This window comes from Lethenteron reissneri, chromosome 10, assembly GCF_015708825.2.
Source record: "Lethenteron reissneri isolate LAM-NWPU_2019-01 chromosome 10, ASM1570882v1, whole genome shotgun sequence".
Lineage (NCBI taxonomy): Eukaryota > Metazoa > Chordata > Hyperoartia > Petromyzontiformes > Petromyzontidae > Lethenteron > Lethenteron reissneri.
In genome coordinates, this window is record NC_083788.1 from 3,088,984 (window position 1) to 3,105,578 (window position 16,595).

The 16,595-nt window shown below is 50.6% G+C and overlaps 1 protein-coding gene across 4 annotated transcripts in view; it reads right to left on the reverse strand.

Moving 5' to 3' along the window:
• Positions 1-345: 345 nt before the first annotated feature.
• LOC133340827 (zinc finger protein 704-like) overlaps positions 346-16,595 on the reverse strand; it is a 49,065-nt gene continuing 32,815 nt past the window's right edge. For all 4 annotated transcript variants that reach the window (XM_061549251.1, XM_061549250.1, XM_061549249.1 and 1 more), the window contains exons 6-8: positions 15,868-15,972; positions 14,420-14,595; positions 346-12,349 (exon numbers count right to left, since the gene is read on the reverse strand). In XM_061549251.1, the coding sequence (XP_061405235.1) occupies positions 12,238-12,349; positions 14,420-14,595; positions 15,868-15,972 (393 nt within the window). In that variant the 3' untranslated portion in view covers positions 346-12,237. The remainder of the gene's footprint in view (positions 12,350-14,419; positions 14,596-15,867; positions 15,973-16,595) is intronic.

Sequence of the window (16,595 nt, forward strand, 5' to 3'; positions counted from 1 at the left end):
CACGCTGCACTATACGTGCACCCTATATACACACACACACACTGCCGAATACAATTCCCGACTGGGGGGGGGGGGTAAGAGATTATTTACAGGGGAAAACACTGCATGCATGCAACGGGAGGAGCAAAAAACACACGGGCATGCATTAGCATTACTCTACGGTTGTAATACGTACGGAATATTCGGAAAACTTGTCCGGCGAGACCACTTTGGTGGGGGGGGGGGGGGCAGGGGGGGTGAAGTAACCCCTTGGGCAACGAGAGGTGGGTCTGATGATCGAGAGGGGGGAGTGGGGTGGGGGTGGAGGGGGGTGCGGGGTGGGTGGGGAAGGTGCACAACGAGAGGGGGGAACTCCAGAATCCATACGGTGCCCCCAAAGTCACAACTGCCTTTTCAGAATGTTTTCATTGTCCCCTAGGGCAGTGAGAGAGAGTGTGTGTATGTGCCCTGTGGATCTCAGTGGTTCTCAGCGCGCTTGCTCTCCGCAGTGTGATAACCTGTGGTGGGTAATATCCGAACCGACCCTACCACCCCTCCCCCCCCCCACCCACCAGACACCAGGACTTCACCAATTGGCACTATCCAGTGCGGTGAAGTATGGTCAAACACCACGCCCTGACTGGCACGGAAAGAGGTCGGGGGAGGCCTTAATCCAGCGGTGGGTTTGACAAAAGGGGCTGTACAATGTTGCCATGTCCATAAGACGTCGACAACGCCACTGCCGATGATTTGACCAATCAGGACGCGGTCCAGCCACAGTTGCGCCAGACCTGCTGTCCGCCTTAACGCGGCACTGCAGTGACGTCACTGGAGATTTCGACATCCTGTTGGGTGGTTTGGAGCATTGGTTCTTAACCTTGACTGCAGCCTCAATCGTAAAAAAACAACATATACAACGTTAATAAATACGTAAGTTTGATGAAACAAAATAAGTTGTAACGTAACGCGCCCGTGCGCAATTTGTCTTTTCGGTTATTTACCTTCTAAAAAAGATGAATCTGGCCATGACTCGCACCCCCCAGGGGGTGGCGTGCCACCTCAGGTTAAGAACCACCGCTCCAGAACGACGCGAAGCCACAACGCACACAGCTCTGAATCTGGCTGGAATGCTTAAGAGTGCCGCATGAAGAAGCGTCCTTGATGATAACGCCTGAAGGTGGATTTCAGCAGCGCCACCTCAGCACTCCAATGACGTCACTTTACTGGCACTGTATTAAGAGGGTATGGCATTTCACATGGCGGTGACGTCATTAGAGTTCTGGGCAGCGCGACTTAAAAAAAGTCAAATTTGAAGGTCCAATTAAATCGTTATTTTTTTTTTTTACAAATTATCACCACCGCCAAATTACGCAGAGATTTGTCAAAACTCCCTAACGAACCCGCCGGGGGCCTTGAGACTTGGCCTCGAGACGCCAGCGCGGCGAGAGGGTTCGTGATCCCTGTCTGTGCGGACCTCAAAGGGTCGTCGTCATATATGACCCCCGAGTACGAGCGAGCGAGTGGTTTCGGCCCTCCTCCCGTGTTCCTCTCTCTCACGACCACCTCGCCGCAAACAAGCCCAGCTGCTGCACCGTCGAACTCACTAACATCGCCGAACTAACTGCAGTACATTATCGAGACTAGCGACATCACGTACACCACGAGACTAAAAGTTCACACCATCGCTAGCCCCCGCGTCGCGGAGTAAGCTCAAGAGGCGACGTGTCATTACGGACCAGGGGAAGACTACATCACAAAAGAGACGACGGCGCGAATTATTTCCGACTAAATATTTTTTTGTTTGTTTTTGTCGCGTCGATTTACAAATATTTTTTTTTACGCTTTTTTCCCTCTTCTTCCCCTTACATCTTCTTCTTTTCTCACGACCCGTGTAACAACAACAACTTTCAGGGATGTTGAGATGATGGGGGAGGGTGCGGGGCAGACTCTCGAAGTAGCTGCTCAAGTTCAACCACTCCACTACCTCGTCGGTCATCGAACATTCAATAGGTCTCGTGAACGGCGCCGCTCGATTCGCGGTTCTTAAAGACGAGGCTCGGGGCTTCCTCGCCCGCCGAGCGATCGAGAGAACGGAGCGTTCCATCTCTTGAGAGCAACCCCGCGCCGATGATAATAAACCCTGTAAATTGTCATCATCATCGTCACCATCGTCACCATCGGTCGGTCATATGGCTCACTCGCGCACGTGTGCGTGTGTTTAAGCGTTAAGCGTCGTACGCGCGCTTCACGGCCTGATTAAAACTGGGTCTAGCCCCCCCCCCCCAAAGAAAACCTAAAAAGTTGTTAATATTTCATGCAATTTTTCACGACCCCCCCCGCCCCCTCGAAGCGTTGCACCGCTGGGCTGGCTCCGACTCTCTTTGAGCGGCCCAACCCAAGCCACACAAAAAAAAAATCAATCCAGGACACGATTACGGTTCACATTTGCAATCTCGCGGAGCGGAACACGGCAACGGGAAGCGACTCTTCGTTTGCGCGCGTCGAACAACCGAGAGTATATTAATAAGCAACAGCTACAGCCATGAACAAGTGTGTGTTTGCTTTAAACTCAGAACACAACCGCTGCCGCCAATGTAACGCTTGTATATCTCGCGACCTGAGTTCGATTTCCGGCGCCACGGCTAACAAACACCAGCCAGTTGGCGACCGATGTCTGAAACCCGGTTAATGGATGCCTCCCGCATTCGTTCACCAACCCCGCACTGATGGGACCAGCGCGGTGAAGTATGGTCGTACTCGAGCTGCGAGGGGGAGGCCTTCATCCAGCAGTGGACTGGCACCGACAAAGGGGCAGCGACTGCAGCAAACGTTTAAACAAAAACATGAGCCAAGGTGATTCTCAACGGCAGCGAGATGTATGCGAATCGTGCCCAATGTTGCATTGCATGTGTCTTGTTTTAGTTTATTACGTTAAAGTTACCGAAACACACGCACTTTGCAATGGAATGACGGATACTGCTTTTATAAAAGTTAAATCCGTAAGCTGCGAATACTGAAACGACGCTCACAAGAGAGTCCAGTTATCGGTCGAAAACAATAGCATGGAAAACAACACCGCGCGTCTTAAGTGTAACGACAAACGCAGCTCAGTCAAAGCACCAAACCCGCAGGGAAAACTGCGGAATGGAGTCTAATCAGTTGGGAGGGCTGGGCCCCTCGAGCCAATCGCTCAAAACGCAGCCCAACGTTCAGGAGGCCTTTGGTTCCTTTGAGCGCTTTCAAAGTTAAACCAATGTTGAACCACAGAGGCCATTACTTGCTGTAATGAAAACCCCACTCTCTGAAAAATACTGTTTCGGCAAATCAGATTTGATTAGATGGGGGGGGGGGGGGGGGGGGGGTCATGGGCGAGACATATAAACATTGCCGGCCAGGTCGCTCAACTGGAGAGCGAGCGGCTCACAACCACCACGTTGCGAGTTCACTTCCAGATTGGAGGGCTAACTCAGCCCATCATCACGCTGGGGGGTGGGAGGGGGAGGTCGATAAATTGCCTACCACTTTGTGGGAGGCGTCAACAGTGCTTGTCCTAAGGATAAACTCGCCTTCCCCCTCCGCCCCGCCCGTCACAGGAAGGTAGAATTTCCACCACTTGCTCTAGCCGCAGGTCTGAACAGATCGAGCGCACCAATGCCTCAAATGGTGATTTATGGGACAATGCACTTTTGACTTTGTACTTTCATAAACTTAAAAGCAGGGGTGGATGGGGGAACCCTTCCCCTTACTGAAGGCCTAACAGAAGTTTCAAATACATTTGGCGGGCCAAAGGCATTTCAAAAGAAACTGGGAGAGAGAGAGCCGAGTGAGGCCGTATCATCTCCATCATTGTTGTTGCTGTTGATTACACCACACCAACAGCGCGCGTGGTCTCGAGACGAGGCAGAGACCCGTCTTGTAACAGGCAATGTGTGTGGAGCGGGTCGCATGGGCATGCAGGCAAGGCAGCACCGTGCACGTTTTGTGAAAAGCGGAGCTTTGCGCGTCGTCAAAATCTTCACGTCAAGACGCGGGATTTTGTAATTTTCTCGCGAATTTAAGGCCTATCGGGGCTATACGGAGGGCATCTCTCTTTTTTTTGCAAGAGCGGCCCACCGCAAAGCTCCTGGTCCCGGCATATTCTCCTCCCCTCTTGTGAATGGGGGGGGGGGGGGGTCTCATCGTTTAGAACAAGTGTGTGGTTGCACTTGAAGGATCGATACAAGCGCATGCGTTTTGTCCAATTCCAATTCAAACCGCCGACGGCCGTGAATCCGCCGCAAGCACTTGTTGTTTGTTGTTGTTGTTGTTTTTGCAAACGGGACGGCGGGCGTGTAGCATGGAAGGGGTGGATTGATTGCCCACGCGACAAGTCAATCGACACTTCTGATCGCGGCCTCCCGTGCAAACGACGGGGCCGCTGAATGATTAAAGCACCGAGCACTCCTGATGAACTAAGGGCACCCACCCTCCACCCCCTCTTAAAAAATCATCGTTTTCACTACGTAAGTACGTACGGTTTGCCAAACTCCAGTCCCCGCGGCGCACCACCACCACCACGACCGCCATCACCAACGCGCCGCGTCTCTCCGCGTTTACCAAACGACGACTCCTCCCATTCAACTCGTCGCGCGCTGCGCGTGCCTGATGATTGTTAAACAAGTTCCACGCGGCACCGCGTAGAGAGCCGATTCAAATGAAGGTTGAAATTTCGGTGTGTGTGTGTGTACGTGTTCAGTGTGTTTACATTTCCTGTGTGTGTATACATCTTCTGTGTGTACACGTGTTCCGTGTGGATGTGTGTACACGTGTCCCGTGTGTGTAGACATCTTCTGTGTACACGTGTTCCGTGTGGGTGTGTGTACACGTGCCCCGTGTGACATCTTGTGTGTGTGTATACATCTCCTGTGTGTGTACACGTGTTCCGTGTGTACACGTGTCCCGTGTGTGTATACATCTTGTGTGTGTGTGTACACGTGTCCCGTGTGGATGTGTGTACACGTGTTCAGTGTGTGTATACATCTTCTGTGTGTGTACACGTGTTCCGTGTGGATGTATGTACACGTGTCCCGTGTGTGTAGACATCTTCTGTGTGTGCGCGCACGCACGTGCTCCACATGAGGGCAGCGTAAATTACGCGTCAAGTGGGACGTGTTTAACAATCATCGGGCGCGTGAAGCGCGAAACGAATTTGATTTGTAACTGAACGGGAGGAGTCGGGTGATAGTCGCGGAAAGGCGCGAGTACTGGAGTTTGGAAAACCCCGAGTCGTGCCCTTCACGACCATCATCTCCAGTGCGTTCCTGTGACAAACCAAAAACGATATCACAAACACGTTCGGACACGCATCTTTCTCAGGCAGGCCACGCTTTTGATGATGAGGGAAATCATTGAGAAGGTGGGGGGGGGGTGTTAGCTGGCGATAGAGATAAAGAAAAAACTCGATAACCCACACGTATGTTTTCATTAAAATCGACAACCCGCATGTATCTTTTTCGACAACACCGGCTCGTCACTGACGCACGCCGACAACCCCATCGTCGACTTTTGTTTTCGTTAAAACGAAGTAGCATCTCTGTCCGTGCCCCGCCGTCTCTCCCATGTAACGCGGCGGGTGAGGCTCGGGACACGGTAACTCTCGTCCCACGCTGACTTTGTTTAACCAGGTTGAGAGCGGCACCTGGTTTCACTGAAACGATTGACCACCTATTGAAAAACCATGTCAATATTCATTGAATAATCTCCACACACCCCCTACCCCCCCCCTTGACAGATGACTCTACCGTGATCAAAACTCACCCCCCTTCGCCGCACACTTAAACCCATCTCAAAGCTAACTTTACATTTCACTTTTGTAGGTTATCGAATTTTTCTGCAGTTTTTCTTTACAAGACACCCATTAAACTATGCACAGTGTAGTTGTGTACCACGTGCTGGAGTACACACGGTCGAAGGAATCCCCCTCCAACTCACCACCATGGGCAATGCCTGCGTCTGTAAAGGGGAGACGGTGGGGGGGGGACGGTGGTGCTGCCATACGTTCGTTGCAAGTTTCCACGTGTCACCTATGGGGTGGGTGGGTGGGTCCCCTGTGATGGTTTGGCAGTGGGCAGGTGATGTGAGTGGGGGGCACCACCACCCCCACCGTCCATCCCACCCGTCAATCGACTCACAACTCTACTGCCACCACCTGGAACCTTTTTTTTTTTCAAACACTCACCACCATTCTTATCGCCGCAAACGATGAACAACATTCATAACAGAGCCAACGGAGTGAACGAGCGAGCGAGAGGCTCGATTGAGAACCAACTCTCCAACAAGCGACTTGTGGGGATAAAAAGGTGAAGTTAAAGCGGCTGAACGTTTCCGCGGCGAGGATGAGGTTCGCGCGTGGGCATGAAATTTGAATTTCAGTTCGCTGCGATCTCTCTCCTCTCTCTCTCCAGACGTGTTTTTTGGGGGGTCGTTGAGCCCGTTTCGGCACGAAGCCCGACTTTTCGCCTCCACGTGATTCAGGAGCCTTGTTCAAGAGCAGCAGCAACTAAAAAAATGCAGTTTGCAACGAACCTCCCAGGCACCCACCCCGAGGCCCTCAACGCAGGACGTGGGAGCGAAACGTCGGGACAAGACGCCAGACCGAAACGGGCTGGCCGTACAACCCCGCAAAAAAAACATCGGCACAACCGTGGGAAAAAATAAACCCTGCGCAGTAGTATGAACGATTTGTTTTTTTTACTATTGTAGTCATTATTTCACAATTTTTTTTTGTATTACTAACCACGCCGTGTTTACGGCGTAACTCGACATTGGAAAAGCACCTCAACGACGTTGCAGCCGCTTGCTGGGCCTCGCTCGCGACAAAATGTTCACCGTTTAGACTTTCAACTTTTCATCCTTTACAAACAACACGAAAAAAACAAAGTCAGCTCTTGTCGTCACACCACAAAATGCCACTTTTTTAACCCTTCCCCCCACTCCTGAGTCTGCGAACCGAGAGAGTTGGACTTCCCCGCTGTGAAATATTTGGCATCGTGTCGCGGAAGTGGCGTCGCCGTTCTGCCAGTCACTCGCTTGGCAGGGCCGGATTTAGGGATCTCTGCCCCCCCACCACCACCACCACCACCCCGCCCCCCGAGTTTCCTGGCTATTTTCCCAAGAGAGATCCGTGGTGTTGTGTGAGCAAGTGCCCCAATAGGCCCAGAAGGCGATGTCGGATGACGTCCTCTTAACATCGACGATATAAACTATCGTTTATTTTGCCGGGTAAGACTCCCTACTGAGCTATGAAGCTTTTTGTTCAGAAGCGACCTGGCTATCAGAAATGATTGCTCAAGCAAAGTGGCTGAAATCATCATCATCGCGTGGAAGTTATAGCAGCCAAATAATCTGAACGCGCGATGTCATTTCTAAATGTGGAGGGAAAAACCCAGAAGACTGGGAGACACTTGCGTCACCAGCAAGTCAGAATGAAACGTCCCGTATCCAATCGCCCACTCTGGTTGTGACAATGCTTCTTCAACTCACTGGGAGAAGACGGAAACAGCGACAAGAATTGACGCGTTGTTAAAACGCTTGCACGCGTGACGCATAGATTCGTTTGGCTAAGTCGGGTGGTGAAAGCCTACCACGGACAAACACTTGCCAATTATGTGACCACGACCCAGTGAAACGGTAATCAGGATGGCCATTTTATGAAAACGTGTTCGTCACGGTGCTGTCGCCCTGTACTTTGCCTGCTCGCGCCAACGCCGACCCAAATGCCTTCGCTAGAGGGAGCTCTCGAGTCCGTTCGAGACGGACCCCTGCACAGAAGCGATTCCTCCAATTACTGTGGTCCACAAGGCCGCGTGGGGGAAAGTGGTACAGGGCGACGTGGTTCAGATACAAAAACATGTTCCCACCACCAGATTATTTTTTGCTGTTGCTTACCGCATGGCGGTTTCCGCGAAGATTGTTTTGAGTTGTTGACACTGCCACCCAACGTGTGGCCAGAAAAGGGTTCGGGAACCAACAACTTGCTCAGAGGGGGGTTTCTGGCCGACTCCTCCACCCCCGGCCATACACGTCTCTCTCCGAAGAGGTAGTACACCCACACTTTAACCCCCACCACTCACGACCTGCCGATCGACTAACTTGTGATGTACCCGTTTTATACTGATGGGTGGACGGAGGATGGATGGTTTGGGGGTGTGGGGCGGGAGAGAGAGAGCTAATTTGTTATAAACTCTTTTCCGCACTGCTTCCAATTCCGTGGCCGGGAGATCTAACAGGACCGGCGACCTCTGGTTTGCAAATCCAGCATGCCAACCGATACGGACCACGGGGCAGCGTTCCCTACAATCGGTCATATCAAGAGGACGATATCACAAAGCCTTGCCCCCCCCCTCCCCACAAGGCTGACAAGGGTGAAAGGTACCCTCATACCTAAGGAAACCGCATCCGATTGGAGCAAAGATATTATCCCTCCACCATAAATCCGGCCCTTGCTCCATGCGCAAAAAGTAGCGACCACCAACTATTCTCCCGCGACTTGCTCTCATTGCACGGGTAAAGTTTACTGGCCACGTCTCTGGACATTCACGTCTCAACAATCATCATCATCATCTCGTCCCCAGCAAAAAAAGTGGATGGCGGTGGGTGCCCTGCTTTAAAACCTACTAAACTCAGCCCTTGTGTGGCAGTTAACAAAAGTAATTAAATATAGCACCCTACTCACTCAACGCTTTGTAAATTGGTAACGAAAAAACATCCGAACGAAAGAAACTGTATGCTTACTCGTTAACGTGTATGCTTTTTTACCTTAACATTTGACCGGCTGCGATAGACACCACTATTGTGCACCAACAAGCGAGGACCCAAACATGTAAATGGTCTCGCTGAAACCACTTTTTTTTTATAATTTTAAACCGCTGTAGTATTTTATACAAATGAGTTGCCCTATTTTGTTTTATATAAGTGCAGCGTGTCGTTTGTTCTTAAAGCACCTCTCGAACCTTAGCCCCAAATCCATCACGAAGCCTTGAGGGCTCGCGAGAAGGGTAGAGCACAACATCGAAGGAGCACACAAAGGAGATTGGCAGAGAGAGGAAAACTCACGGCGTGTGAGACGAGACACGTGACAGCAAGCACGTGGTGCAACTCTCGGGGCCCACGCCACGGTGGGCAAGCTATGTGACTCGTGGCTCCACGGGGTTGCGACCCGTCCCGGATTTCCCAGGATTGTCCATTTCGTTACTGTGGCAATCTGTAAAATCTTTCCCCCTGGGGAACAGACGTTGATAAACAAAGTCCTGCCCTTTTGTCAGTTGCGTTAATAAGATACCACTTGAGACAATGCGTTTACATGTAGTTCTCCACTCTTCCAGTATTGGGTGAAATTGTTGTTGTTCTTCTTCTTCCCATGAAATGTCTCTGGTTTCTTTTTGTAGCTCAAAGGTGGCAACTCCAGCGACTCCACGTCCGGCACATTAATGTTCCCCCCCATCGGGCACGTCCCATCAACAGCATCACCATCATCGTCGTCGTCTTCTTTTCCTTCAATCCCCTGGGTCTTCGCAACCCCTTGGGACGCATCTAGCCCCCGCTCTTGCTGCCACCAATGCGTCGCTCGCTGCCACCCCCCCCCCCCCCAAGTTATTCTACTTTGCTCTGTCTACACTTCCCCCTGATCAGTCACCACGTCGACTGCACTCTCCACGCCAACATCCCCAATCTCCAGCACACTCCTCAAAACGCACAGTTCCAGTCGGTTATTTTTTTGTCTCGTGGGTGTGTGGTGCGGGGGTAGGGGGAAGATTTTTTTTTCTCTCCACGTTTAACATCAGTTTTTTTTTTTGCTCTCCCCCCACCCTCTCTAGTCTCGGCACAAATAAAAAAAAACCCAAATTAAATCCTTACGACTCCGCAGTGTCCCAAGCTCCCACACTACCCCCAAACTGCCGAGATTTGGTTGTGAAGTTTTCCCGAGAAGCCAGTGGTGCCCTTTAAGCGCACTCACGAATGGAGCTTCGCCAATCGTCGCAGTATTTAGCAACACAGCGCTTGGGACGATTGTTAGCGCCGGTTTCTTTATTGGCTGCCTCTTTCCCCGCTTGTCTGTGGTTATCCCCGCGACTCAGAATCATTCCGTCTCTCTCTCTCTCTCTCCGAGAGAGTGGAACGGAAACCGTGAAAGTTTCAAATCTCTAAATTATTTAGCTGCTGGTTCGACAGACGTAGCGGCATGGACGGAAGATGCGGACGACTGCAGTGAAGGGCCGGTTTTCGTTGTTACGTCATCGCACCGATGACATTTTGCAGTAGAGCCTCGGGGACTCTGGGAAGCCGAGAGGTGGTGGGGGGGGGTCATGGTCGTGATGATGGGGAGTCGCCTAGGGCCCACATCAGGGTTCACTGCCATGGCCCCATCGTGGTAATTGAGCCGTACCGAGACAACCTCTTGATTGAATTGCGAAGTGGTCTCCACAAAGTCCGGCGATCCAGGAGAAGACGGCAAGAGCAAATAGTGGGAAACTGGTTCGGGTAAATCTGAGACAGAGGTTGCGCGTCTCTCCTGCGCAGCAAGGGGACCTATTACAGGGTAAGAGGGTTGTTGGTAGTGAGCTGTGTTGGCAAAGGTGGTGGTGGTGGTGGCGGCTATCGACGGCTTTGGCCACGATGACGTCTTGATCGCTGGATCTTCATCTCCGGCAGCTGTTTTTGTTCGTGTCAAAACCTGTGCTAATAGACCCACCTTGTCAGACTTCCCTTTTCACATGCATTTTGGTCATTCTGCACGTAACTTTTGTGTAAATGTTCCATGTTTGAAAAAAGGAATTTCTATTTATTTATTTATTTCCATTTCGGTTCGTGAGAATTTGAATGACCGCGTCAATAAAAAAAATCGATTTCCTACCTAGTCCAATGCTTTCCCGTTGTATAATTTCAGTGAGGAAAGGAGCAATTGTGTGAACTGGAGCAGGCTGCACTTTTTTATGAAGAGGGAAGATTTTAGCCGTATTAAGGATAAGCGGCTACGATCGGATTCAAAACAGTTCAGGCTCTAACGACTGCTGGAGTGAGCTGAACTCTTGATTCAAAGTTTGAAGAGTCTCATGTATTAAGCATTGTTCTGTCACGAGTACAAATGGAAGTTTTCCCACCAACAGGGGTCTTCGTGTTCTGAGGCTGTTCCTACCTAGTCAGCTGCAGGAATATGAATCGCAGAGCTTACTTTATAAATCATAAGAGTTGTATTGTGATCGTATCGTCCTATAATACTTATCCCAGAGAGTGTTTCTCATATTTTTATCGTGTTCTGAATGTGAACACCTCTATGTATGGAAGGTAAAACGGAGAGAGTGATTGCGCGATGCTTTGGGTCGCATGTTTGCCTGCACAAATTGCGACTTCGTCTCGCGTCGAAACAGAGCTAAGCGTGCGACGTTGCAGTTTCCAAAATAAAACTCGGGGTTCGTATTTTCTTTGTTCGAACAGAAATTTGCTCTCTCACCGTCACTGTCGCGCAAGGATCTTGCTGATTTTTTTTTAATCTTCATCGTGAACTAGTCCCGAGTCATAGGCTGGAATTAGGAACGTGGAAATTCCCATTATCCCGTGGCAATTTGTAAAATTAGATGTCTCCCACCCCCCATCCCTCAAAGTGGTTTCATGCCACCGCGGGCGGCTCGTGCGAGCCTTCCACCGTGGCAGAAAAAACCACGTCCCCCACAGCTCCAAATTACCCACGTGGGACACATCCGTTCCTCGACGATTCTGCCGGTCGCAGATAAAAAGGGGCAAAAAATAAATTGAGCGTGGATCGTTCCCGATGGTTTGCGTCGTTGGGAGTAGTTTCCACCATCGAGATTGACGTGGCGTTAACGGAGGTGTCCCCCCTGATGTCAACCTTCGTCCTCACGAGCTGTGTGGACCCCCACTTCACTCACGCAGCCGGATCTTAATACCTTCCCTCTTCACCCAACATCTTTGTGGCAAAACCGTGCCCGTGTCTTGACCATTATCACCACCAACAACCACCTCCACCACCAAACGACGGAGCAAACTGACGAAGGCTGATTCGGCAGTTCCAGCCGATTCACAGAGATGGGACCCCGGACACTTGACGGGTGATGGGCCAAACCACCATAGCAGACGGTGGGGGGGGGGGGGGGTCAGGGAATCTCTGTAGGAGTGGGGACGAAGAGACAGATGGTGCTAGGCTGGGCTAGGCTAGGCTAGGCTGGACCGGGCTGCACTAGGCTGGGCTGTGGAGGTGAGATTTCAGTCGAGGAAGCGCTGGCAGGCTTTCTTCCAACGGCAGGCAGTGCACCACATGTCCTTGTTTTCCATGCCGTACACCTTGCGACACTTCTTTCCCTCCCCGCGGATCTTCCTGCGTGTGCGTGTATGCGTGTGTGCACGCGTGTATGAATATGTGCATGCGTGCGTGTGCATGCATGTGTGCATGTATGTGTGTGCGTGCATGTGTAGGAGCGCGCAGTAGCGCAGTGGTTAGCGGTGGCACAATGATCAGTGAGCTGCAATAAAAACCTGGTGACCCCAGTTCAATTCCCGGTCAAAATTCAAACGTTCGCGACGAATATATGACCAGTCCTGGGCCCCTCTTCACCGCTCGGATGAGTCAACCTTAAACGAGCACCTCGTGTGGTAAGTAAACATCAACACTGGGGAGATAAAAGCGGTCAGGTCGGGAGTGGTGCTGGCCACCCACCTCCTCGTGCGCCGTGCGCCGGCCTTAGCAGGTGCTCGCGCACGGAAGTTTCCCCAACAATTTTTTTAAGGCTGCATGGGGAATCTCGGTTTTGTATATAAGTGTGCATGCAACAGGACACAGGCGTCAGTGGTGCAGCAGAGATGCACACCTCACCAGAATGACATAACATAAATACTCCCTCACCACACCTGTCTAACATGGGTATTTCTCACCACACACAAATCACGTGGGTGTCGCTCACCGCACCTGGTTCACCACTCCTGACTCGCAAAACCTCACCAGCTTAAGCTCACCTCGACTCAGATGAACTAAACAATTTTCTATTTTACCAGGTAAGGCTCACTATACAGCTCTTTTTCAGAAGATACCTGACCCACAAATGATCACTCAACAAAGTCTCGTCAGGTTTGGGATCAAACCCAAGGCCTCCTGTATACAAGGCGGGATCGTTAAAATCTCGCCACCGCTGTGCTGTAATACGATGTAATCGGACACCCAACGAAATCAACGATCAGAGATTTGCCCATACAGGGACCCCTCTACTTACGAACATTCGACTTCCGAACTTTCAGAGATACTAATAAAATCTGTCCGTATGTCCAGTTGCCTGTTCGGACCGAGCGTCGCGAGTTCAACCGCCGTGCAATAGACGGCGGTGGTGGCGGCATCTACATCTGCAGAACCTGAAGAACCAGTGTGAATCGACATCTACAGGAGATTATATAACTTTAAAAGCCATTCCCCATATAGAGTGTACATGCCGTACAACGTGTTTGTAATCACCAAGAGTAGAGTGGGACTTACGAACAAATTGACTTACGAACAGACCTCTGGAACCTAACTCGTTTTTAAGTCCAGTTCCTGTATATGGAAGTAGGGTGTGGTGTTGGCCGATGGGGCGTTGTCTTTGCCCATATATGGTCATTTTGGATCGTGAATCGAGGTTAATCGTCGTATCGATTCAGCTCAGCCGATCCGGCAGTAACTCAAAAGTTGATAGGGTGGCCTTCCTGAAAATGTGATTCATTGGCAATCAACTCATTGGTAAGCAACAATTGGATCGAGTCGTGGTGTGACACTCCCTTTATTTGATTGGCTAATATCAGTGATTCCGTCGCAGTCCGCTTTTATTGTACCACAGCGCCCGCCAGCTCACCCGCCTGGCCGAATGGCGTTATGGATGTCTGATCCATATCTCTGTCTGTTAACACACGAGTGCAATAATAATCTTAACTCTATTTTTGTGTTTACAGGAATGTATTTTTTGTACGAAGACTATTTGTTAAAAGCCAACTTCTGTTACTGGGTATGTACCTTCATCTCACATTGATTTAAGTTATTGCACCCTTTTCAATTTCTTCTTTCACGCAATTGTGTTTGCACTGGTCTCCATTTGATTATTTTTGTCAGGACTTCTATTTGCTTTTATGTTGTACTCAAGATGTTACGTGATTGCTTTCAGAATTTTTCGACAAATGAGACTATCCTGGTCTCTTGAGTGCTCACCTTATTATACAGAATTAACTTGACTTGACTTACATATCCACTCTCTCCCGCTCAATCAATCAATCACCCACCCACTCCATACCCACTTATTAATTTACACACTCACCCACTGACCCCCACAGGTCACTCTTGCAATTGAGATTCATCTCTGGTCTCTCCGAGCTCTCGCTCACCCAGTTACACGAAATCAACTTGGAGCCAGAGCTACGAGAGAAAACGCACCTGACACCAGGCCCAGACTTGGGCGAGCAGGAGAGTAGAACGTGGGCCTTGGGCGAGGCAGCGTGATGTGGGTGATGGGGGTGATGGGGATGGTGCGCGTGGTGCGCGTGGTGGTGGTGGTGATGTTGCAGGCGGTGCTCGGCAACCGTAGCCACGCGCGGGCGCGTCGGCGATACCTGCATCCCCAAACAGGACCGGAGACGCCATGCGGATACCGTGGAGATGAACACGGAACACGACAACAACAACATGGGTAGCAACTTGCGCCTGGGTTTGATTCCTGACTCAAGCGCCCTCTGTGTGTGGAGTTTTATATTCTCTCTACCTCTGTTCTGCATGGGTTTCCTCCAGGTTTCTCCTGTTTCTTCCCAGTTCATAAAAACATACATTGTAACTGGTATTGGCCAAGTGTCCCCAATGCTGAAAAGTTACCAGCAAATTGCTCGCTGAGAATTAAGCACGGCAACTGCGAAAAAAACGTAGCATGAGCCTCCTTTAAAAATAAGTCTTTAGACTCAGTGAGGCTGGTTATTGCTGCTGGCGTATTAACTGTTAAATGCACGCCAACCACTTTGGCGGACGTTCAAAAGATCCCCAACGTCATGTTGAAACAACGATGGCCATTATGTGCTGGGCGCCATGGTCCAAATTGGACAAAGTCGAAGTTATCTAAAACTAAACAATTTTTTTACATACCAGGTAAGGCTCATCGAGCTATACAGATCTTTTTAAAGAAGCGACCTGGCTATCACAAATGATAGCTCGACAAAGTGTCCTATCATCATGTGGACATTTGTAGCAGGCAAGTACTCTAAACGCGTGATGTCGATTCTAAATGTGAAGGGGAAAAACCGGAAAACTGACCCGCAAAATTACTGTTTGGAATTACACCCAACAGTGACATCACCCCCTGCTCTGACACTACCGCAGGCGGCGACGATTAACTCGCGCTGTAAACAAATGATGGCTCACTACACCAAAGCTTACTTTGAGGAGACCAGTGGGGGGGGGGGGGGGGGGTTGAGGCGGAAAACATTGCATGAGCTGTTGGCGCCGAGTTCTCGGAGCACAGTCCGCGTTCTCCTAACGCCGCATGTTGGTTTCATAACGCGAATTGGACACAGCGCGTTGAATGCATTAGGAAACGCATTTTTTTCACGAGGATGCGAATTGGATATAACGCCGTCGAGTGAATGGAACTACGTCGCAGCGACTAGGAATGAGCGATCGTACGGTGGCATCGCACAAGGCATCCGGATGCTACTGGATGCTTCTAGACGCTACCCACGCGCCAGTCTTTATTCAGCCTGCATTACACATCCCAGGCGTTATCTTCGGAACAGTGCTTGACACGCTATATTATGTATTATAACGGGATTTTTCCATACTACAGCGGTGTTCTGCAGCAAAGCAAACTACCACCGCGTTATAGGAGGAGAGAGCCGTACCTGTACTGGTGAGCTGAAGGTAGGACTCTGCCAGGAGACGCTGCCGAGACTCATGCCGACACCGCGACCAGATTCGCCCACTGGGACCGACAAGGGGGGCGTTGCCTGAGGGATCAGGGGTCACAGGTCAGGAACGTAGGGGGAGAGACCAGGGGAATACACAAATGAGAGTCGGGGTCAAGTGAGATGAGAGAGGTCGGGTGAGACAAGAGGTTAAATGAGATGAGACGTAAAGTGAGATAATGAGTTCAGTTTAAAAATGCGACCAAAGCAAAACTTGGAACTCACGTACACCACCCAGTGGTGAGCTAGACCACTGCATCACGAAAAAAGTCAAAAGTTTCCCCGTGTCGCCAACACAGACCGATAGGGCAAGCGCTGTTAATTGACACCTAATAAGGCCGATATGTACGTACGTGTTAAACTTTCGGACCGTGCGTAGCCAACCGCGCTAATCGGAGGTGCGGGGGAAGGACAACAAAATAAACACAGAAAGCCGTTCTAAAGAAAATATTTTCAATTTAGATTTTCAAGTGCATAGCTCCACACCCATCCGTCTTTGTCTCCCCGCCGCTGATGTTTAAACATTGCACCTGGTCCTAATTTAAGGCCGAGTCGACATTGGGGAGACCCGGGATCGGTTAAGATATTCGTCACCGGTGATGGCCATGAGGGGGAATCGAACCGAGGGTTATGGATTCGTAGCCGCGGTGAGCTCACCATCGCGC